Below are 24,966 nucleotides of genomic sequence, written 5' to 3'. Positions count from 1 at the left end.
CAGCTTATTTTAAACTCCTATTTGGCTGGTTCGTGTTCTTATTGGTTCTTTTTTTTTCTCTAGTATGATAGGATTTGATCCTTCAACAACCAATTACCCTGGAAAGATTCCATCAGGATTGGATCTCCCAAGTGATGTTGTCGATGAGAAGGCTAACTAAAGGACCTGATACAAATTGTCCTCTGAACATTATGTTTCATGCTTGTGATTTAGCGCTGCCTAAACTCATAATTAGGTATGGCTTATGGTACTATATATTCATATGGTGATTTTGGCATGTGGATGAGGAAATTCAACATGGTAATTGATATACAAATAGATTGTAAGAACTTTGTAAAGAACCGGTTGTTGGAATTCCTTTGGTTTGCAAAGACTGAAGAAGTTACAGGTGCCTCAAATCTCAACTATCTATATGTTTTACTGTAACATTTCAATGTAGACATTCATATCAGCTTATCTTTTACTGGATAGCTATTTGCTTCTAGAACTTCTTTTCCTTTAGCTTCCTAATCATGGAAGAGTACAAGGAACGGTAAAACCGAAAACAACAACACCAGGTAGGTTTTGGAGAAGCTATAGTAGAATCGATTAGAACATCAGTTCAGAGAACAGAGCTTATTCAAACATGTATTAAGAAACATCATTCCAGGATTAGATCATACTAGATTCTGGAGGAGCCAGTTGAGGGTCGTTGAAGGTCTTCTGTAAAATGTAGTCTATGCATCTTGGAGCTGTAAAAGGCTTTTTATTTTATATTTAAAATGTCATAGAAGGATGCAGGTTTCTTCCTGGATTTAGCACAAAGTTCCTGCAAACATGAGAATTGTTTTAACATTAGTGATGCACCACCTCATACAGTCATACAGAGTTGAGAATATATTGCTTAAAAGCAATATAAAACTTGTTTGTACCTCAACTGCGGAAGCCAAATGTAAAATTGTCGCTTCACCCCACGGACGGCCAATGAGCTGCAAGCCTATTGGAAGGCCTTGTTTGTCATAACCAACCTGAAACAGCATAACAAGAACCCATAGACTGTCAGAAAACTAATACAAGGGTAGAAATGGTTTAATAACAGCAATAGTTTCAGTATTCTTCAGGGTAAAACTTAACCCCTCAAGCTGATTTATGTTTCCAGGTCCAGCAATGAACAAAATTCAATAAGATAGAAGAAATGGACCCCCAGACACTGTAGTTCTTCCATGGCTAGACTTGGCAAAGCATAATTGGGTCCAACTCTTATATCTGTTTTGGGACCTTAAGTAATTAGACAGTGCTCGGTCACTGAGACATTGGACCCTTTGCAATCAATCCTCTGTCTACTGTAGCAATGGAAATCACCTCAAGATCTCCTGGCTCTTGTCTCAAGTCAAGGCAAGTAAAATGCTCAAATTCTTTGCGGATAAAGCTGTGGTAAATTAGCGTTTTGACCCTTTTCTCTATTGTCAATTATTACATTCAATACTACATCATTAGGGAGAAAAGAATGCAGAACGTACAGGGACGGTAATGGCAGGAAGACCAAGAAGATTACCGGCAATAATGAACCTCATGAGATAAGCTGAAACAGAGTGAACTATATATCAGAAAAGATGGCAAGTCTAGAATAAGCAGAGTACATGTATATGTTACTTTTGTATAATGAAGATGACAAACCTGTAACCTGCATATCTGTCTCACCATCTTTCAAAGCACTAGATGGTATTTTTGGGGCTGTCATGCTGTGGTGCAAAAAAGAGCATAATCATTTAGTGCTAATATTTTCATAAGGAAATTCTCATTTGTAAACCATGCAAGCGAGTAAAAAATCAATACCAAGCAGCGAAACTTAAGACTTAGTCCTCAAGCACTACAAAGAATGGTATCTGCTAAATTTTCACCATTTCCAATCTTTTCTCATGCCTTGGTAATTCTTTGTAGCCTCACGCTATAATTAACTACTTGAGCCACGAATGGCATGCTTTTTAGTTAAATACTTAGAAGAATAGGCTTAAAAAATCATTACCAAGGCAAATGATGATGAGTCCACTGATAAAATTTTCATTTAGTAAAATGGTTTAAACATACATACCCAGTTGTTGGGGTCACTATGACATCAACCTTCTTGAAGATCTCCATGTGATGGTGCATTATCCTTCGTCTGCAAGGCTAAAGCAAGTCAGGCCATTGAATGGCATTCAAGTTTCCACTTGTGAGGATAATCAACTATCGGTTCTAGATAATATACCAATTTTTACTTAATTTTAAGATGCTTGCAACCCATTCCAGACATATGGGTATAGATCGCAAGATCAAGCAGCAGAGTTGTAAATCATACCATTGGCATTTTGCCTTACCTAAGACATTGGGCAGCTACATAATCTGATGCAGTGAATGATCGAAAAAGTGCCATACTTATGCGAGTATCATATGTCAATTTCACACCTTTCCTAAAGAATTTACAAAAGAAATGAGGCCATTATCTGTCAACCATCTGATAAAGCATCGAAGGTAGACAACTACAACGTCATAACCCGTTTTAGTTAGGTTGGATACTCTAAAGCAAAGAAGCATACCCGTCTTCACAATCCGGATTTAACGAGCATTGTGTTTCCGATCCAATTGAGACAACATGAGCAGTGCGCATCTCATGTAGTTCTGGTATTACCATCTCTATTGTCTTGAAACATAACAACATAAGTTCCATATAGCATGAAATACCGTAAATGCTAAAGTTGAAAATGGGAATTGACAGCAAAAATAACTGCTAAGACAAAATTACTTCGCATCCATGGCTTTTTGACAAAAGCTTAAGAACATCTTCACAGACATCCGAGATATCAGTTGAATGCACATCATTAAACCACTGCAGGAGGAAACTGCGTACTTAGTAGTATTTTACTTAGAAAAGAAAGAATATATTTTACTTTAACACAATCTATGTATTGTCCAGAGAAAAGGAAAGGGAACTACCTCTGTATACTTCCCCAGTCGTAATGATCCCAAAGTGTTTGCATTCTCAAGTGATGACAAATCTGGAAAACAGGGGGGAGGCTGCAAAAATACAATACAATGATGATTAAATAATAGAGATGCCAACAACAAAAAGTAAAGTGCAGTCATATGTGACTTAAACTTAGATGTAACATAGGGGGTGTGTATGTGTCAGATAGATATAATATTCTTTTTCTAACTTTTTTCATGTATGTGAAGGGTCCTTAGAGGCTCATAACCCCTTAAGACACATCTAGATATGCTTGAACACAAGTACTTCAAGAAAGATGAAAAGAAGGAATGTAAATGATTGAATCTACTTGAGCTTGGCTCATTGCTCAAACTGCAACTACCCAAATAACAAGTCAAGTCAGCTCAAGTAATTTAATACTGAACTTGAAGGCTCGCGAGCCTAATCAAACCTTTAACGTTTAATATATTTAAGATGTACATATAAGTAAATGACAAAAATCTAATGTCTGATATCAGTTTTTACAATTTTACTAAGTTTATCAAGCTGAGCTCAAGTAAGCTATGAGCCGAGCTTGGGTATGAAAAACAAAGCTAGGTTGAGCACGAACAAGGCTTTGAGACTCAAATTTTCAAATCAAGCCAGCTCAAACCTGGCACTGGGTCGACTCAATTGCATCTCCACATACAAGAGTAGCTTAATTCAACTAGATACTTGAAAAGAGATATGGTTCATAAAAGTCTTTAGAGAAACTTTAAGGAACAGAAATTCAGCACAGGTAAATATTTCAAAACGTTGGACAAGTACTATTAAGGTACTCGAGGATACCGGTCTCAAACTGATTCTGTCCTCTGGAGAAGAACCCAAAATTGCTGCATACCTGAAAATGTCTCAGCGGAGTTAGCAATATTAAGAAAAGACAACTTTACCAACATTTTTCAACTATGTTATTCAGACTCAAGTGTTAATGTCAGATATGAGCATGTGTTCGACACTAGTATGCTACTTTTTCCCCAAGTTTGTCATATATTTGGACTTTGGAGTCCTTCGAGGATCACATCTCCGACTTATATCCAGATATGTACGAGAAAAGGATGTCAAACAAGGATACTTCAAGACAAAAGAAGAGTCGAACTGTCGGGGTAACATAGCATTCCCCCACTACAGGAAAGTTCTACATCTCAGTTTACCAAAAAATGCAAAATATGCATCGAGTAACAGCTTAGAAACTGCTTGCTACTACAGTTTCTGTAAAAACCTATTCCCAAGTGCGAGATTTTTACACTAATATGACATCTTCCACTGTTGATGCTATTGGTCCAATGATTTCCACAGTCCCAGCATCACATATAGACCTGTAGAGATGAAGCATTGCCAAAAAAGAAAAGGTGAGTCCTGAACATCTTAAAGAGGCTTGCTTGAGCTTCGTAGAATTTTGGTTGCCACAAAAACGGAAAAGAGTTATGTTTCCAGAAATATAAATCAGTAATCTGTTATAAAGCCTATAGAACAAGAGTTTACCCTTCCATGCTCGTCCGTCCATAAGTTGTTTTCAAGCCCACAACACCGCAAAGGGAAGAAGGAATACGGACAGAACCTGCCCTTTTTTTCAGTTAAGCATATAGCATCAGTATATTGTGAATGAAATAAACAAGTTTCCAACTAAGGTAATAACTTTTACAACCTCCACCATCTGTTCCAAGGGCAGCAGAACATAGTCCAGAAGCTACAATTGCTGCTGGACCAGAGGAGGATCCACCTGTATATCTTTCCAGTGCATGAGGATTTCTGGTTGTTCTGTACCTCAATATACGGATAAATTAAGTAAATAAATGAGATCAGTTCCAAAAACTTAGTATGGTTCAAGTATGCTAGCCATATCTAAACATGCATCTTTTGTATATCTTCTAATCCAAAAATTTACCCATAGTTTGGATTGTTTCCAGTTGTGCCCATGCCCAATTCATGCATGTTGGCCTTCCCAACAAGAATCACACCACAGCTCCGCAATCTTGACACACAAACTGCGTCCTTCTCAACGGAGCGAACCTCATGCATCCAAGTTGTTGCACCTATCATCAAAAACAAAATAATCTATCTTCTCTGCAACTACAAAGAGAGTTTTCTAGGAAACGTTACTTTATAGAATGAGTGGTAAGCTTATTAATTTACCCTTAGATGGATGAGGATAGCAGTCTATATCGTCCTTGATTGCCATGAAAATTCCATCCAAGATTGACAATGGGTTTCCTGCATGACTCACACCCACAGTTCTTTTTCAATTGTTTTGATTTATAAGAGATTTTTGTATTAGGACTTTTTATTATCCATTATATGCGGATGAGACAGAGGAAATAGCATCATGAACAAATAATACAATGGTATACCTTCCTCGAACCTTTGTGTTGAAGCTGCAGCCTGCTTCCTTATATCCTCAGCATCAAATGAAATCAATAATGGTGTCGGGGGCTTATGATAGTTACAATCCTCAATTATCGAGATGATCTTTTCAGCAACCTATAAACCAAAAATTAAAAAATTTCCTTAGAAATAGATTTAGAGTGAAAGCAACTCTCTGGCGTTTAATGTTGACTTACCATAGAAGGTGTCACAAGTTTAGATCGATAAGCATAAGCATAATCACGAATCTTCCAGTACCGGAATGATGGAAGCGAATCCCCACTCCAGCAACTGGCCGGATCATAATGAGGCAGACACTTCAAGGCCAGTTCAACTCGATCCTCAGGTTTTCTTTCTTCATCCACAATGACTACAGAAGGTTCTGCATCTGGTTTGATATCATACAAATGGTTAGTTAGGTTAAAATATAAAACTATAAAAAAAATTACTCTTAACATCTAGAATCAGTGTTGATTATTAACATTAAAGGCATGGTGTTCACCCTCATCAAAAGAACAAAAGTTTCTTCTAAAAATAAAATCAAACAAAAAAAAATTGTGAGGAAGTGGTAATAAACTAAACCTTGAGGAGGAAATTCAGGTTTAAACATGGGTGCTTCTGGTATCACAGTGTTCTGCAACATCTGCATAATAACCAAAACATGAAAATCAGCATTGAATTCTCTTGAAAATGCCCATAGTAATAACTATGAAGAACATTAAAACAAAAAAAAGGAGGGCAAGAAAAATGGACCTCAACCATTTTGTTCTGTTTTTTCAAAAAAGACATGATCAAAGAGCCTAAAACAGGAGCTTCAACCATCCTCACAAACAACTTCAGCATCGAACCCGTCAAATGAGGAGCTGCAAAGCACCCCAAAACCACAAAATCATCAAATTCTAAGCAAAAGGGGGGATCAAACATCGAAAAACACATTGAAGCACATATAATTCATGAAAAATGACTACCTTTGATCACTTCATGCTCGTATTTGACGGTGGACAAGTCCAGGTCCTTGGCCGGCACCATAACCCTCTTCTTCCCCATCTTTTGCTAATGAGCTTTGACTTAGCAAAGGATGTTGTGAATTATAAGCTATGGGCTTTTCCGTAAGGAAAAAGAAACATGGGCAATGGCTTGCACCGTGAAAGTTGACGACTTGGTTCTTTGAGAGTTGAACGCTATTTATTGCGTTGTTAATATCGTTGTGACATTTTGGGTCTTTGGCATATTTTAGACGACAATATCGTTTTAAATTATAAAGAAATGCTATATAGGATCTTTTTGGGTATACCTATTAGAGAGACTCTTGATTTAAATGTCGGTTTCGTCTCTTTACTAAAATATATATTAAATGAAAAAATAAATTAATTTTCTTTTAAAGTTTCTTTCATTTTTACAGTTAAAAAAGTCAAGATATGGTAATTGTAAATATAATGTATAAGATGAAATTTTAATAGAAATGATCAGTTTACTTTTAAGTATAATGTACAATGATTACTTTACTCATTTTTTTAGTAAAAGAAGCAAAATGTAATCTCACACTTAGGGTGGGTTCGATGAACGGTGTGTTTACTTGTACTTAAAAGAATAATATTTGGTACATTGGTAATGAAATTTTTAGACTACACAAGTAAAGTCAGAAAATTGACAAGTACCCTATAAAAGTATAATAATGAAATATTAAATATTTAAATATTTTAAAATATATATAAATGACAATTCTTTAAGGTTGCTTATGAAATAATAATAAAAACACTGCTAGTGCACTAAATATTAATTCTATATTAAATAACATTTATATTGTTATTTTTATATGTTTTCCTAAAACTTTGATCAAATTTTAATTTAATAAATACTATCCAACATGAAATCAAATTCAATTAAAATATTTAATAGCATAGATCTATAATCTATAATATATATATATAAGCACGAGTTTAGAAAAATTTTAAGCCAATGAGAATATATTTTCTTTTTAACATATTACTAAACCGACATTTAAAAATAATTATAATATTTAATTTAAAATTATTATTAATTAAAAAGTTGATGTAAAATAGAATTTATGATAATTATACATTTAAAATAATTATAATTTAATAGAAATTGTTATAATTATATATTTAAAAATATTTATATTTTTAAAAATATTTAATAGAAATATCACTTAAAAGTTTAGTTAAAATAATTATAATTAAAATAAAAGTTGACTTAAAAATTTTACAATTACAATCATTTACAAATAATTATACTTATAATTTTTTGCTACATATTAATTATATATTATTTACAAATTATTATAGTCAATTTATTGACTATTAAGAAAATAAAAATTGAGTAGTGATAAGTTTATTTTACAATATATCAATTTTTATTGTTAGTACAAATGCTTTAATGATAGGAATTTTTATTAGTATTATATTTAAATTATCAAATTAACTAATGTTTATTCGTTTTATTTTAAATAATAATTACATAAAGTAAAATTATATTATATGTTAGAAATAGTACATATATTTTAATTATGATTTGAAATTTTTAATATTATTAAAATTATTAATCTACACAATATTAGTATTTTAATATGATATTTAAAATTTATTTTGATTATATTTGAAATATTAAATAAGTTAATATGTTTTAATTATAGTTAACAATTTAAATAATAAATTAAAAATAATTACATTAATTAAAAATTAAATGTGTAAAATCAAAACTAGTTTTACAAAGTTAACGGAGAATTAAAAAGACTTGGGTAAAAATTTCTAGTCAAGTTTATATTAGACTTGTTTAAAAGTTTAATTGTTTCTACAATATGATAGATTAAATTTTTATTCGAGTCAAGTTTGAGCAATATAAATTTGATGTCGAGTTAATCAAGCTCAAATATAATTTATACCGTCTAATTCTATTTTAATTTTATAATATTTAGTACTCTCACCTCATAAAAACTTAGAAGTAAATTTAATTGTTGGTAAATATATAAACATCAACGACTGATTTATTGTTAATTTAGTAGCTATAAATTTTTTTTTCAAAAGTACAAATAGAGTTCATATATAAATTTAAATACATATTTCGATAATTATAATGTAGAATCATATCAATATAAAATATAATGAAAAATTTGAAAAAAGAAATCTGAATAAACTTATCAATTTTACCCAATTAAACTAACTTATTAATTTTTCATAAAGCACAAACTAAATACCTTCTGGGATATTATAAAAATAAAAGAACTGAAAGTCATCCTTAAAAGACAATAAAACGTGTATTGTGTCATAGTGGTTTAAAAATTGGAAGGTGAAGTGGGTGGGAAAGTTGGTTGGCAGTTAGGAGACTTTGAAAGCAATAAAACGTGCTTTCGAATTTAATGCGGGTCACGTAAATTATTTATATTATTAATAAAAAATTTTATTAAATTTATTTTACTGGTAGACTTGTTTATGAACTAAATTATCTATTCAGGCCCGAAAATCTTCTTGAAATTTAGATGAGTTTGGGTCAAAATATTATGCCCCAAAAAATAGGTTTTGGCAAAAAAATAGGCTCATTTAAAATATGAGTCTGGCTCAAACTTGAACATTCAAGGCCCAAGTTCTGTCCTACCTAACCCGTTTTTAATTTTATAATACTTTATATTATATTATGTAATTTAAAACACATTAAAAAATAAATTTATACTAAATATATAATATTACTATAATGTAAACATTAAAATAATGTTAAGATGATTATATAAAAAATTTTAATAAATAAAAATATATAAAATTATTAAAGATTAAAATAATATGGGCAGCCTAAAATGGGCTTAGATTCATCTTTTGCAAATATAGGCGGGTTTGAACAAAATTTTAAGCCATATTTCGGGTCAAGTTGGGCTTGTGCAAGTATAAAGTATAACCCAAATTCAGCCTGACTTCACCTCTGGTCACGAGTTAATTAAGTATCAACTTAATTAAAAAATAATTAATATATTTTTTATTAAATGACTACTATTATTGATTTGATTATTTTTATGTCTTTTCATACTTTTGTATAGTTTTTAAATAAAAGCACTAGAATTAGGTATTAAATCAAACTCGTGTTTAATGCATTTATAAATAATTTATAAATTCAATTTTGACAGTTCAAGTACCCAATTGAATGCAAGAAAAAAAAAGCAAGAGCGTAATTACTTTTTTTTGAAAAAGTTTGAGGGCCTTTTTGATACATTTTGAAAGTTTAAGTACCCAATTGAGTACAAAAAAAAAGTAGAGACTTAATTGCTTTTTTTGAAAAAGTTCTAGAGTTTTTTACATTCTAAAATCTAGAATATTTTCTCTGATCCAAATTTGTGTATATATACTATAAACAAAATTTTTGACTGAGTTGGTATTATGAATTAACCGGATACCAACTCAGGTAGAAAAGGACTAATATATCATTTTATCAAATTATTATTATTATTATTTTGATGGTCTTTTTGTTTTCGTGACTAAATAAAATAAAAGGATATATAGATAATGTCACTAATTGTATTGGTGTCACAAGTCAATTTTTATTTTAATATTGTATATATTGTATATGTATTTTATTATTATTAATATCAAGCCTTACGTTTCATTAGTTATTATATGTTATTTTTAAACATATGCTTGTGTTTTAAGTACATAATTTCCACACAAATACACATATGATAAAATTTCTAGTAATAATCACATTCCTAAATGGCTCAAAATATTTAAGTAATATGAATGTCATGTAGATCTATTAATATATAAAAACCTGTCTATGATAATCTATAATATTATTAAAACTCGTAATTGTTATTTAAAAAAGCATAATAATTTATTTGGTCATTCAATTTTACAAAAGTTATTTTAGTCTTCCATTATTTTTTCTTCCCTTTTATCCTTTAAACTTATGTTGTTTGTCAAATCATCCAAAAATATATGAAAAACTTAACATCTATCAACTGTGCTAATGTGGCAATCCATGTAGATGCCACATCAGCAATTAATTAATTTTAAAATTTCAAAAAATTATTTAAAATTTATTAAATTTAATAAAAAATATTAAAAATATTTTAATTTTTAAAAAATTAATTAATTGTCAACATGACATACATGTAAATGCCACATCGGCAAAGTTGATAAATGTTAATTTTTCATCCATTTTGGGATGATTTTGACAAACAATGCAATTTCAATGACTGAAAGCGGCAAAAAATTAAATGGATGACTAAATTAAATCATTATGCCTAAAAAATTTCATAACAAAGCAGGCATCACGAATCAATAGATATCAATTTGGTTAAAAATTACTAAAAGACAATTACTTTACCAAGAAACAACAATACAAAGATATTTTTATCATTTTATATTCTTATATAAAATATTTTTATAAATTTTATAGTAATGATATTTAAATTTAAAATATTATGATATTTATAACTTCAACTTAACCATTTCAAACAAAGAGTCATTTGTATTTTATATGAATTTTTATAAATATGTTCTTCACATAATTTCTTTTCACTAATATCATGGTTTTGTCATAATTCAATTTAAACAAATTTTTAAAAATTTAATAGGGTCAATCTATACGAATGTACCTAAACTTGGTAACTTATACTTACTTGATACTTCAACTTTTTTTAAATCTAACTAGTACTTGAACTTGGAAACTGGAATCCAACTTTGTATTGTTTTTAGGTACCAAACTAATAACATTAAAATACATTAATATGACACTGACAACTAATAGCATGGTGATACATAGTAGCCTCAAATTTTGACACATGAAAAAATAAAGTTAAATTTATAAAAGAAATATATTTTTACTCATAAAAATGAACTTGTAGAAATGAATGTTTTCCCAAGTTCATTTTAGACATATTTTTTAGTAATATATATATATATATATATATATATATATATATTATAACATATCCTATATTCTGTATTGTTATTTTAAATTTTAAAATTATAAAAAAATTAGAAATTTTATTTGACACTAGAATGAATCTAGACAACAGTTTATCCAGATACATTTGAACTTGAATAATTATATGTCCAGATTCATTCCAAACAGTTTTTGAGTAATTTTATATATTTTATTTTTTCATAAAATATTATATTTTTATTTTATTACGATGAAATTAAAATATATAAAATATATTATCTCACTTCATATTTTATAAAAATTATAAAATATCAAATTTTATAAATCATATTTGTCCAAATTTATACAATATTCTTTATGTAAAAATATAAAAAGTATAAAACATCATATTTTGTAAAAAAAAATTTATGTATTTTTAATTGAATAAAATGTACAAATATGATAATTTATGAAAAATAAAAAAAATATAAGATTACTAAAAAATATTTGGAATGCATCTAGACAATTTATAATTGTAGGTCAAATATATCTAGACAACCAATTATCTAGGTCCATTTTAGAGTGAAATAATATTTCTATTTTTTTATAAATTTATACTTCTTTAATTTTTATATTTTAAATATTTTAAAATTTAAAATAACAATATAAAAATCTGATATGTTATAGAAAATTTAAAATATATAAAAATACTAAAAAAATGCCTAAAATGAATAAAGACAAATAGTTGTCCTGATTTAAATGGATCTGGATAAATTTTAGTCCATGTACATTCCCTATGTGTATAAATTTTGTTTTTTTATAATTTTAAATACATATTTTTTTACTTTTTTTCACATGTCAAGTATCGCCATGTTATTGGTCGTTAGTGTCACATCAATATATTTTAACAGTCTTAATTAGGTAACTAAAAAAATTCTAAACTGACTTACAATTTTTAAAATTAGATACCAGTTAAGCCTAAGAAAATTTAAATACAAAGTAGATGAAAATTGCTAAATTCAAATACCTGGATACATATTAATCCAAATTAATATTATTATAAGTGGAAAAAATAATGTAGCATTATTTTGTCTTTAGTTGGACCATAAAATTATACTGAAGGACTTTTTTTTTTTTTGTTATTAGGCCCAACATTGTTATAGTTTTGAAGCCTATAATTTTGGCCAGAGACAGTTGTAATTGAAAGATTGCAAAGAACAATAGTTTGTAAATGGGAGTTTGGGTTTAGGGTCAGGGCCCAAACTATGTATCAATATTTTGGATAATTTTCTGTTTTGTCCCCCCAAAAAAGTTGTTTGACCAAAATTTGAACTAAATTTTGTTAATAAAGAAGTGCTAAGCAATCAATTGATTCTATCTCTAATTCAAAGATTTAATCCAATTAATTTAAATCTAAACTCAATCCAACTTGACTTAATTATAAAAAGTTAACAATTTGAACTATTCAATTTGGACATGAATTGGTTCGAACTCAAAAGAGATGCAATAACATTTAGTCCTTGAACCTTTTTCATCTATCATAGTTTTGAAACTTGGCAGCTTTTTCCAATTTAATCCTTGAACTTGGATTTTGTTAATGTATAATATTGTGGCACACTTAGATTATACCACATCATCACCAATATGTTTTTTGTAGAATTTTTTTAAAATTTTTAAAATTTGTGTTTTTTTTTATTTTATATAAAATTTTGTAATTTTTAGATGATTACATGGAACAATCTCAAAGTGCCACATCATCAATCCGACAAATAGAGTCCAAGTTCATAGACCAAATTGAGAAAAGTTAAGTTTATAGACTAATGTGAACCCAATAAAATAAAAACCAAATTGAAAAAATTATAAAATTCAAGATTAAACATAGTTTTATCCAAACTCAAAATACCTACACAAATATTTGAAAAAAATCCAAACTTAAAATAATTTAATTTTTTAAAATATGAATTCATCCAATCCAAATTAAATTAACCCTAAACCAACTATATATCAATATTTTGGATGATTTTCTCATTTTGTCCCAAAAGAAAATAAAAGTTGTTTAATTAATAAGTGGTAAGCTGGCTCAAAAAATTTGACCCTGACTTGATTTCATTATATTAACACTCTAAATCTTAATTGATTTGAATTCAAAATGAATCAATCAAATAATTTGAATGACTTGAATTGAAATGATTAAAGATGCTCAAATGGCCATTTCAATTAATACCCGAATTAAATTACCATTAACTGGATTAACCAAAATTTTAAAATCCTTAACCATTAACTGAACTAAACTTTTTAGAAGCCTATTAATGACATGAATGATTTCAAATTAATTTAGGTGGTTAATAACCAAAATTTTGACATGTTTCTTTTATTTTTAATTTTACTTTTGTTTATTTAGTTTTATTTATTTTTCAAATAATTTTAATTTTCATAATACTTTTTAAGCTCATTATAAAAATATATATAAATCTATTAAATTTTATATTTTGGATTATATTGGACCTATCTAATATATTGGACCTATAATATTTTATTAATCAATTAATTTGATTAATTACATGATTTTGAATTGAATTAACTAATGACAAAAATTTTAAAAAACCTTTAACTGACTCCCGATCAAATTAGATTTGGTAGCCGACCAATTAACAGGATTAATTCAGCTCAACTAGTTAATTTGGTTACATCTGAAAAATGCACACCCCTAGAACTCTATCTAAAATCGATACTTCAATCATTTCAATTTATTTGAAAGGAGAAAAAGAAAGATAATATCTATCCCTAAATATTAATTTCTATTACCCACGAATATCAATACCTAACAATTGATAATTAACACGGTAAGGAGTTATATAATATATGGAATAGGACAGAAAGCTTTGTTTTTTATGAATTGTTCGTTCATTGAATTAATTTTCAAATAAGTCTTACCTTACTCAAACCAATAAATAAACCTGAAGTTATAGTTAAAGCCACTAGTAAAAAACCAAAATAACTAGTTATGGTAGGTACGAATGAGCTAAATGAAATATGTTCTTTTTATACATATGTTTATAAAGCGCTTATCTAAGTTTCAATTTTTAAACGAGAGGGGGATAAGCAAAAATGCCAATTGAAGGAATAAGTTCAATTGAATTTTTTTTTGCTTCATCAATCATTATAAATGGTATTAAAAAATAGAGCGGCAGGATAAGAGTAGAAAAGAAAAGAAATCAATTCATCATCTTTACAGTTAGGTAAAAAAAAAACCTTTGGATCTAATATAAGAATACAAGAAAGGTCATGTAACACCCCAAAATTGCTATTTCGGCTTTTGTGAAATTATGACAACTATGTACCTGTTGTAATGGTTAAGTGTGCTGATTGTGTGTGAGAGGTCTCAAGTTCAAGCCTTACATTTGACAAATTTTGATATTTTTCTGACTTAAGCCTTAGACTTGTTCAACGAGCTTATATTAGATTATTGGTAAAACTATATTAGAATGGGTTTGCTGGTCTGGTGGTTAAGATGTGTGTTGGTGTGTTGGAGGTTTTGTGTTTAAATCTTGACACAAGCGGAATTGTTAATATTTTTGCTCCATTAGCTTATAGAGTTTCAATTTTTCTAGGAAACCTGAGTAGTGGGGAGTTAGGGGATATTAAAGTTTATTTTTTATTTTTATTTTTATTTTATTTTCCCCAATAGCTCTTTTTTTTTTGTTACGTTTCTGTGCTTCCATCTTCCCCATCTGTATTCTTTTGATTTTCTTCCATTTTTCCTTTTCGATTTCAATTGGCTTCCTTTTTGGCCCAATTTCCTGTTGATTTCATTCGGTAAGTCCTATTCTGTTTAATCTTGATGTTCTTGGTTAAGTGTTTGATGAGGGGTTTGTTTATGTTGCTTTCAATTTAGGTGAAGGACAAGTTTTGATTGAGGATTCAGCAGCGAATTAAGGGTTAGAGATTTCGGCTCGATAGCGGTAAGTATTCGAATGCGTTTAGTGATGTTGTAGGGCTATAATTGTGAAGTATTTCTGGTTGAGTTTTGTTAAAATTGATAAATTTGGACCTTGATATTGTTAATTTTAGGTTCTGGAAGGCTCGGGATAGTTTTCACAGCGTATTGATACTAGGTGTGTACCCAAAACGCAGAAAATGGGATTTGACGAAAGCCAAAATCGTAAACTGTTGACGCAACACAGGCGTGTGGTCGCTCGTGTGGTAGACCGTGAGCTATAACACTGACGTGTGATAGACGAGGCCAGGCCGTGCGCGCAAAACATGGCCGTGTGATGGCCAGGTAGGCCGTTTGCGACACATAGGTTAGATTGATTTGGGCCGTGTGAGCTACACGGGTAGTCCACACGAGCATGTGGAATTCTAGGCTAGGTCATATGATCTACATGACCAAGGCCAAATTGGGCCGTATGGGCTACACGGGATGTGGGCCCACACGGGTAGGCCACATGGGCGTGTGAGCCCATTTAACTAAAATGTATTCTAAGGCTGCACAGGTCACCCAAGTCGATTGTGAACCTACTGTAGGGTCGGTAAGCACTACTTAGACCTTTAAATACGTGAACTGTATGTATGATGTATGTACTGAGCATGATGATTATATGAATAAATACTGAACTGTATGTATAACTGATATTCATGTATTAGCATGACATATACTATATGTTGCATTGCATTGGGTTGGAATGTTGATATTTGGAGGAAGTGTACTGAAAGACTCTTAAGCCTATTATCTGACAGCTCAGCTGCAATTTACTGATTATGCGTCACATTCGGTACTACTTAGAGTGTAGGGATGGGTGGGCGTTTTAAACATCATATGGAGTGTAGGGATAGACGAAGATAGTGTGTATAGGCTAGTTGGGTAGGACTCTGTTTACTAATTAATGTATATCTGATATTGTTATTGTGATGAGCTTAGGCCCTAATGCATATCTGATACTGAAACTGAAATGGGCTAAGGTCCTAACTGTTACTGAAACTGAAATGGGCTTAGGCCCGGACTGCATTTGACTGATGACTGTTGTTTGACTATATGCATGTCCTCTGTGGAGCTTACACACTGAGTTTTCGTAAACTCACCCCTTTCTGTTTTAACTGTATCCCCAGATTTAAATGGACCGGCACGACCGAGGACTCAATGATGACCATTTGTTTATTGTACTGGTTAAACTTCATTAATGGTTTTATTCTCTATATTTATGGGTTATTTTTTTATGTAATTTAGGACTTTTGGATGGTTTGAATTTATTTTGGATTTTTAACTGTTTTCATAAACTTTTGAACTATAACGAAATCTCAGTTTTATTAAACACAACGTTTTTCCTAAACGAGAACGATTTTCTTTAGATATCATGGTTTTAAAAGCTTCCGCTACAGAATAGGTTTTAAACAAACAAATTAACGAGAAAATAGTTTTGAAATTAATGAAAGATAAATAAAAGCTAATAAACGGAAACAATTTTAACTTGATAAATTTGTTTTCAAATCCCATTTCATGTGGCATTGCCAGATTCAACCATAACATCTAGGCTGAGTTTGGGGTGTTACAATTAGTGGTATCAGATCCAGGTTGCAAAACTCGACTGTGGACTTTGGTTTTAAAACTTAGTTTTTAAGAACTGATTTTCAAATGATTTGAAGTGATTTGACTGAGAATGTGGTACACCGAGTCTCCGGTGCCGATTCTGTAAGTATTTTAATAAACTGTTATAATGTTATAAGATAGTTTGTCATGAAAACACTCTAGATAGTTTATACTGAAACCGTAGTGAAACTAAAACTAATAGAAACTGTGTTTATGAGGAACAAACTCTGAATTTATGATACTACTTTACATAAAACACCTATTAACAAATACTGAAACTGTAACTGATTTATAAAATTTGTAATGTAGATAAAACATGAGCACACTAGGTATCCGTGGACGTGGTACTAGAGGCCGAGGTAGAGGCTGTAAGGGCTCGAGCTGAATCCTCTTATCTAGGCAGCATACCGAATCTAGATACGACTGAGACGTCGGTATCACCTGCTACTGAGACTGGGTCTCAAGATCACATGACAGGGGACGACGCATTGTCCCAGGCTATATTAAAGATACTGGAGAGGATCGTTGGGCCCAATATCAGATCTAGGGCCGAGGGTCGGTTACGAAACGACTCTAGTCTAATGGAGCTAAACTTTTTAAGGGTGTCACTGAAGTCGCCCCTAATATGGTTGAGTACTGGATGGAGGCTATTAAGAGGATAATGAATGATTTAGACTGTACCCCTGAGCAGAAATTGAAGGGTACAATCTCGTTGCTTTGCGATGAGGTCTATCAGTAGTGGCTAACTATTAAGGAGGGCACACAGCCCGATTGTCTGTCTTGGGAGTTCTTTAAGTCTGCCTTTCAAGGGAAGTATGTGAGAGCTATTTATATTGATGCCCGTAGGTGTGAGTTTTTGAACCTCACACAGGGAGACCGATTAGTGGCCGAGTATGAGGCCGAGTTTTTTAGATTGAGCCGCTATACGCGAGGTATGGTGGCGTTTGAATATGAGAGATGTGTCTATTTTAAGGACAACATTAGGGATAATCTGAGGGTACTGATAACTCCGTAGAGAGAGCGAGAGTTCTCCATTCTGGTAGAGAATGTGAAGATCGCAGAAGAGGTTAAGTGCGCTGAGCGCCAAAACAGGGAGCGTGAGAGGAGTAAGAACAAGAGGGATTCAGAACCCTCGAGTTCAGTGTAAAGGCTAAAGAAAAAGGTCAGGACTAATAGGCCGATTAGAATTGGGCCCCCTATTGCTCCTACTGGATTGCAGCTGTGTGGAGACTGTGAGAGACGCTATCAGAGCAAGTGTTGAAGGAGGATTGAGGTATGTTTGAAGTGTGGGTCATTAGAGCACCGTATACGGGAGTATCTGCCCAGGGTCGATCAGATACAAGCTTTGGGTTCTGGTATTGGGTAGCCACACAGGGTAATTCAGCAGCCACCGAGGGGCCGTGGTCAGACCAGTGGTGGTAACGGTATAGGCCTAGATAGAAAGTACCAGGCAGAGGTATTGGACAGACAGAGGCATGACAGCCTGCTCTTGTTTATGTTACTCATCGCCGAGAGGGCAGATATGCTCTAAACGTCATTATTGGTAAGTTCTTAATTTATGATGTATCTTACTTTGCTTTGATAGACATAGGTTCTACACATTCCTATGCACCTAACACTGTGTGTGGAAACTTTGGGATTTTGGTTGAGAGTACTTCTAGTAAGGTAACTGTACTGAGTCCACTGGAGCAATCGGTTCGGGTTAGCAAACTGTATAGAGATGTTCCGCTAAAGGTTCAAGGGTCGGTATTTCTGGCTAATCTGATAGAGCTTCCGTTTGGGGAGTTCGACCTGATTCTGGAATGGACTACTTAGTCAAGCACCGTGTCAGTCTGGATTGTGCGACAAAGAGGGTTGTCTTAAGAACTGAGGAGGATAATGAGGTAGTCGTGATTGGAGAACATCAGGATTATTTGACTAATGTAATCTTTGCACTGGTGGCTGAAAAACTGGTTCGTAAGGGATGTGAGACGTTTTTGGCTTATGTTAGTGTTTCCATTTCTAGGGACTCTACTGTAAAGGACATTAGAACTGTAAGGGATTTTTCGGATGTCTTTCCTGAGGAGTTACCAAGTTTACTTTCGAATCAAGAAGTGAAATTTGAGATTGAGCTTCTTCCTAGCATAGCTCCGGTGTCTATCGCTCCCTACCGTATGATACCAAAAGAGCTTACAGAGCTTAAGGCTCAACTGCAAGAACTATTGGACTGTGGTTTCATCCGCCCCAGTGTGTCTACATGAGGAGCATCGGTTCTTCTTGTTAAGAAGAAGGATAAGACCATGAGGATATGTATAGATTATCGACATTTGAATAAGCTGACTATTAAGAACAAGTATCCACTTCTGAGGATTGATGACTTATTTGATCAGTTTCGAGAGGCTTCGGTATTCTCTAGGATCGGTCTCCATTCAGGGTGCCATCAGTTGAGGGTTAAAGAGGTGGATGTGCTTAAGACGGCATTTAGGACTCGTTATGGACATTACAAGTTCTTAGTTATGCCTTTTGGGTTGACGAATACACCGGCCACATTTATGGATCTGATGAATTGAGTATTTCAGCCCTACCTGAATCAGTTCGTCATAGATTTCATTGACGACATATTGGTTTATTCTAAGATTGAGGATGAGCATGACGAGCACCTTAGAGTGGTCATTCAAATTTTAAGGGAAAAATAGCTCTATGCTAAATTTAGTAAGTGCAAATTTTGGTTACGAGAAGTGACACTTCTAGGACATGTAGTTTTTGCTAAGGGGATTCGAGTTGATCCTCGTAAGATTGAGGCTATACTAGATTAGAAATAACTTAAGAATGTGTTGGAGATCCGTAGCTTTCTGGGTTTGGCTAGTTATTATTGTCAGTTTGTTGAGGGATTCTCTTTGATTGCAGCTCACTTGACTAAGCTTCTGCATAAATGTGTCCCTTTCGTCTGGACTGATGCACGGCAAGAGAGTATTGTGAAACTCAAGATTGTTCTGACTGAGGCTCCTGTTCCGATACAGCCTGAACCTGTAAATGAGTTTGTGGTTTACAGTGACGCGTCACATGTGGATTTGGGTTGCATACTGATACAGGATGGTAAGGTAGTAGCATATATGTCTCGTCAGCTGAAGACGCATGAGGCAAACTATCTGACGCGTGATTTGGAATTGGCCGCCGTAGTCTTTACCTTGAAAATTTGGAGGCACTATCTGTACGGTGAGAAGTGCATTATCTACACTGATCAGAAAAGCCTTAAATACCTCCTGACTCAGAATGTGTTGAATCTTAAGCAACGTAGATGGATTGAGATGCTTAAGGACTATAATTGTATTATTGAGTATCATCCTGGCAAGGCCAATGTGGTGGCCGATGCGTTAAGCTGTAGTGCAATAACTGATCTTAGAGTGATGTTCACTCGACTTAGTTTGTTCGACGATGAGAGTTTGTTGGCTAAGCTACGGGTTAAACCGACTTGGATAGGACAGATTCGGAGTAGACAATTAGAGGATGAATCATTGGGTCTTTGGTTTCGTCGAGTTAAGAGTGGCAGCACTACGGATTTTGGGTTGAATAATAATGGGGTACTCTGTTTTCATGGTCAAATTTGTGTACCGAATGATACTGATCTGAGGTAGTCTATTCTGAGAGAGGCAAATAGTAGCCCTTATGCTATGCATCCCGGTGAGAATAAGATGTACCGAGATCTCTAAGAACTATACTGGTGGTCAAGTTTGAAACATGAGGTTACTGATTTTATGGCACAATATCTGACATGCCAGCAGGTTAAGGCTGAGCATCAATTACTTTCGAGTTTGCTACAACCAGTTAAGATTCTGTTATGAAAGTGGAAGCGGGTAACGATAGACTTCGTTAGTGAGTTGCCCTTGACACCTACTAAGAAGGATTCGGTATGGTTCATTGTGGATCGATTGACCAAGTCTGCGCACTTCATTCCAGTTAGGATCGACTATTCTCTTTAGAAGTTAGCCAAACTTTACATTTCTAAGATAGTGAGACTCAATGGGGTACCGGTCTCAATCATTTCTGATAGGGATTATTGCTTCACGTTTCGGTTCTGAAAAAAGTTACATGAGGCTCTAGGTTCAAGATTGGACTTCAGTAATGTGTCCCATCCTCAGACTGATAGTCAATCTGAGAGGGTGATTCAGTTGCTGGAGGATATATTGGGGAGTTGTGTTATTAATTTCCGAGGCAGTTAGGAAGATTATCTACCGCTAGCAGAGTTCGCCTATAATAACAACTTCCAATCTAGCATTCAGATGGCACCTTACAAAGCTTTGTATGGACGTAAGTGTCGCACTCCCCTATGTTGGACTGAGTTAGGTGAACGACGTGTTTTGGGTCCTGAATTGGTTTCCGAAATTGAGAGTAAGGTTCCGAGATCATCTAAAGGCTATTTATGATAGACAAAAGTCTTATGCTGATCTGAAGAGGTGTGAAATTGAGTATTCTATAGGGGATTTCGTGTTTCTTAAGGTCTCGCCATGGAAGAAGGTTTTGAGGTTCGGCCGCAAGGACAAGTTGAGCCCTAGGTTTATTGGGCCTTACTGAATTCTAAAGCGAGTGGGACCGGTCGCTTATCAATTGGAGTAACCTCTAGAGCTAGACCGTATTCATGACGTATTCCACATCTCGATGTTGAGGTGTTATCGCTCTAATCCTACTCATATTATCCTTGTTGAGGAGATTGAAGTTAGGCCAGATTTGACCTTCTAGGAGGAGCCGGTTTAGATTCTGGATCAATATGTAAAGGTTTTTCGAAGGAAGTCTATCCCTTTAGTGAAAGTGCTGTAGTATAATCATAGCACTGAGGAGGCCATGTGGGAGCTTGAGGATACGATCGTCAGCAGTATCCTCATCTATTCTGATCAAGTAAATTTCGAGGCCAAAATTTCTTTTAGGGGTAGAGTTATAACGCCCCAAAATTTCTATTTCGGCTTTTGTGAATTTGTGACAACTGTGTACCTATTGTAGTGGTTAAGTGTTTTGGGTGTGTGTGTGAGGTCTCAAGTTCAAGCCTTGCATTTGACAAATTTTGGTATTTTTCTGACTTAAACTTTAAACTTGTTCAGCGGGCTTATATTAGATTATTAGTAAAACCATATCAGAATGGGCCTGCTGGTCTGGTGGTTAAGATGTGTGTTGGAGATATTGTTTCGAATCTTGGCACAAACGGGATTGTTAATATTTTTTCTCCTTTGGCTTACAGAGTTTTAGTTTTTCCAATAAACCTGAGTAGTGGGGAGTTAGGGGATATCAAAGTTTTTATTTTATTTTATTTTATTTTATTTACCCCAATAACTCTTTTCTTTTTGTTACGTTTCTGTGCTTCCATCGTCCCCATTTGTTTTCTTTTGATTTTCTTCCCCTTTTCCTTTTTGGTCTCAATTGGTTTCTCTTTTGGCGCAATTTCATGTTGATTTCATTTGGTAAGTCCTATTCTATTTAATCTCGATGTTCTTAGTTAAGTGTTTGATGAAGGGCTTGTTTATGTTGCTGTCGATTTAGGCGAAGGACAAGTTTTGGTTGAGGATTCAACAGCAAATTAAGGGTTGGAGATTTTGGCTCGGTAGCGATAAGTATTCGAGTGCATTTAGTGATGTTGTAGGGCTATAATTATGAAGTATTTCCACTTGAGTTTCGTTAAAATTGATAAATTCAGACCTTGGTATTGTCAATTTTAGGTTCTGAAAGGTTCGGGATAGTTTTCACAGCGAATCGATACTAGGTGTGTACCCAAAAATGCAGAAAATGGGATTCAGTAGAAGACAAAATCACAAACTGTCAACACCACAGGGGCGTGTGGTCGCCCTATGGTAGGCTGTGTGCCATAACACAGACGTGTGATGGATGAAGTCAGGCCGTGCGTGCAAGACACTGCCGTGTAATGGCCAGGTAGGCCGTGTGCGACACATGGGCTAAACTTATTTGGGTAGTGTGAGCCACACGAGCGTGTGAGTCTACACAGGTAGTCCACACGAGCGTGTGAGATTCTAGGCCAGACCGTGTGATCCACACGGCCAAGGCCAAATTAGGCCGTATGAGCCACACGGGCGTGTGGGTTCACATGGGCATGTGAGCCCAATTAACTGAAATGTATTCTAAGGATGCACGGGTCGCCCAAGTCAACTGTGAACCTACTGTAGGGTCAGAAAGCACTACTTAGACCCTTAAATGCATGAACTGTATGTATGATGTATGTACTGAGCATGATGATTATATGAATGAATACTAAACTATATGTATAACTGATATTCATGTATTAGCATGACATATACTATATGTTGCATTGCATTGGGTTGGGATAGTGATATTTGAAGGAAGTGTATTGAAAGGTTCTTAAGCCTATTATCTGGCAACTCAACTGCAATTTACTGATTATGTGCCGCATTCGATACCACTTGGAGTGTAGGGATGGGTGGGTGTTTTAAACCCCACATGAAGTGTAGGAATGAATGGAGATGGTATGCAGAGGCTAGTTGGATAGGACTCTGTTTACTGATTAATGTATATAAGATATTGTTACTGTGATGGGCTTAGGTGTAACGCCCCCACGCCCAAAACCATCACCGGAGTCAAGCTTGAGATGTTACTAAACTTATCTTACCTTTTAAACAACTCTAAATCACTTATTTTAATTTTCAGAATAAACTGTTTTTCTGCGTCATGGTTACTTAAAAATTCATTTCTTGAGTTTCAAAACTCGAAATTAAGATCCGTAAATTTTTCATAAAACTAGACTCATATATATATCTACTAATTTTTTTCTAGAATTTTTGACTTAGCCAATTAGTACAGTTTATTAGTTAAAGTTTCCCCTATTCAAAACTCGACTGCACTGACCTCTTCTTACTACAAACCATTTTTCTTCCTGTACAAAATTCATATGACTAAGTCGTTTGTTTCTCCCAAAACTAGATTCAACAATAATTCTAACCATATAAATTATACCTTCTAATTAGTTTTGTACAATTTATGGTGAATTTCCAAAGTTGAAACAGAGGATCCAGAAATCGCTCTGACCCTGTTTCACTAAAACTCAGATATATCATAAAATATAATACTTTTACCTGTTTTTCTTATTCCATAAGAAAATATACATAATAAGCTTTAATTTCATATATTATTCATCTTCAAAATATGTTTCTACAATTTTAGTGATTTTTCAAAGTTACATCATTTCTGTACTTGAATCTGTTTTAGGTTACTTTCACATTTTCATAATTTTCATGTGATAATCATCATTCAATCATACATATTAATAAACATGTATATCATCAGCTATTTTCTTAGCTAATCACTAGCAAGTATTTACACATCATTCATTATTCATATTATACCAAAAGTAGCTAAGTTTCTATACATGCCATACCCAAAACAAAACGTCTAGTTATACCGAGTTATTTCTTTGATAGTGTGATCGGCCTCCGACATTTCCTTCGATCCCCGAGTGACTAGATAAGTACTATAAGAAGAAGAAAATAAAGAGATTAAGCACTAGGCTTAGTAAGCTTACAAGCAAATAAATCACAACATTCAACATAATGGATAATTATGCATAATATCATCTAACATCATAAATTTCTTTACTTCTTAATTTCTATCTTCTTCTTTATTCCCTTACCTTCTTTCTTACCTGACCTTTCCTTTTTCATAAGTATAATCTACTTTTCCTTTGCTGTTAATTCACTGTAATTTAACTCAGATCCTGACCCGTTGAACCACTCGGAATACTAAGGATACTAGGGTCGCTCTCGCTCATCAATATCCTCGCCAATGCCATGTCTTTGACATGGACTTACATGAATTATTCTGTCTCCAATGCCATATATAATATGGACTTACATGGCTCAATCCTATCTCCAAAGCCATATTTCTAATATGGACTTACATGGCTCATTTCGTTCTCGTCTCTGTCAACCTTAATATCCTAACATTCCTAGGGTTCAACCGGCTTTCTAACACTTTTCCTCCGTCACTTCACCTTAAATTCGACTTTAAATATTTTCATAACATAATATATAAATGCTGGAAATTGACAATAATAATGTAAAATAAAAGAATATTGCATTTATTTACTGTAAACTTACCTTGATACAAAATGTGACTAAACCTTACAATTTAGTCCTTTACTTTTTCTTTTCCTCGTTCTTCTTTGGATTCTTGA

General features: G+C 33.2%; 2 protein-coding genes and 1 long non-coding RNA gene across 14 annotated transcripts in view; 1 reads left to right on the top strand and 2 right to left on the bottom strand.

The window, feature by feature from the left end:
- Positions 1-398, top strand: part of LOC108463848 (phosphoglycerate mutase-like protein 1) — a 6,164-nt gene extending 5,766 nt beyond the window's left edge. For 6 of the 7 annotated variants that reach the window (XM_017763799.2, XM_053024705.1, XM_017763802.2 and 3 more), the window contains exon 10: positions 64-398. In XM_017763799.2, coding sequence (XP_017619288.1) covers positions 64-160 — 97 coding nt within the window. In that variant the 3' untranslated portion in view covers positions 161-398. The remainder of the gene's footprint in view (positions 1-63) is intronic. The other variant, XR_008277589.1, reaches the window with a different exon arrangement.
- Positions 45-24,966, bottom strand: LOC128286902 (uncharacterized). Its single transcript, XR_008277590.1, has 3 exons — positions 24,890-24,966; positions 24,014-24,264; positions 45-57 (listed from the first exon to the last, which is right to left on the bottom strand). It is a non-coding gene; the product is annotated as an uncharacterized LOC128286902 (long non-coding RNA).
- Positions 87-6,611, bottom strand: LOC108463847 (fatty acid amide hydrolase). Of its 6 annotated transcripts, XR_008277588.1 has the most exons (21): positions 6,313-6,590; positions 6,098-6,207; positions 5,927-5,987; positions 5,542-5,732; positions 5,332-5,461; positions 5,117-5,194; positions 4,869-5,016; positions 4,629-4,741; positions 4,466-4,541; positions 4,228-4,299; positions 3,773-3,824; positions 2,953-3,033; positions 2,762-2,845; positions 2,556-2,659; positions 2,337-2,429; positions 2,072-2,140; positions 1,657-1,721; positions 1,500-1,576; positions 912-1,007; positions 663-808; positions 331-573 (listed from the first exon to the last, which is right to left on the bottom strand). XR_008277588.1 is itself a non-coding variant. In XM_017763796.2 (20 exons), the coding sequence occupies exons 1-20, from the start codon at positions 6,389-6,391 to the stop codon at positions 746-748; spliced, it is 1,842 nt and encodes a 613-aa protein (XP_017619285.1). In that variant the 5' UTR covers positions 6,392-6,611; the 3' UTR covers positions 87-745. The 6 variants fall into 6 exon arrangements, 3 of the variants coding, with proteins under 3 accessions (XP_017619285.1, XP_017619286.1, XP_052880664.1); XM_017763796.2 differs by having other exon boundaries at positions 87-808; positions 6,313-6,611; XM_017763797.2 differs by having other exon boundaries at positions 87-808; positions 1,500-1,561; positions 6,313-6,611.

This window comes from Gossypium arboreum, chromosome 13 (assembly GCF_025698485.1).
Source record: "Gossypium arboreum isolate Shixiya-1 chromosome 13, ASM2569848v2, whole genome shotgun sequence".
Taxonomy (NCBI): Eukaryota; Viridiplantae; Streptophyta; class Magnoliopsida; order Malvales; family Malvaceae; genus Gossypium; species Gossypium arboreum.
This window is presented reverse-complemented; position numbering and strand designations above follow the sequence as displayed.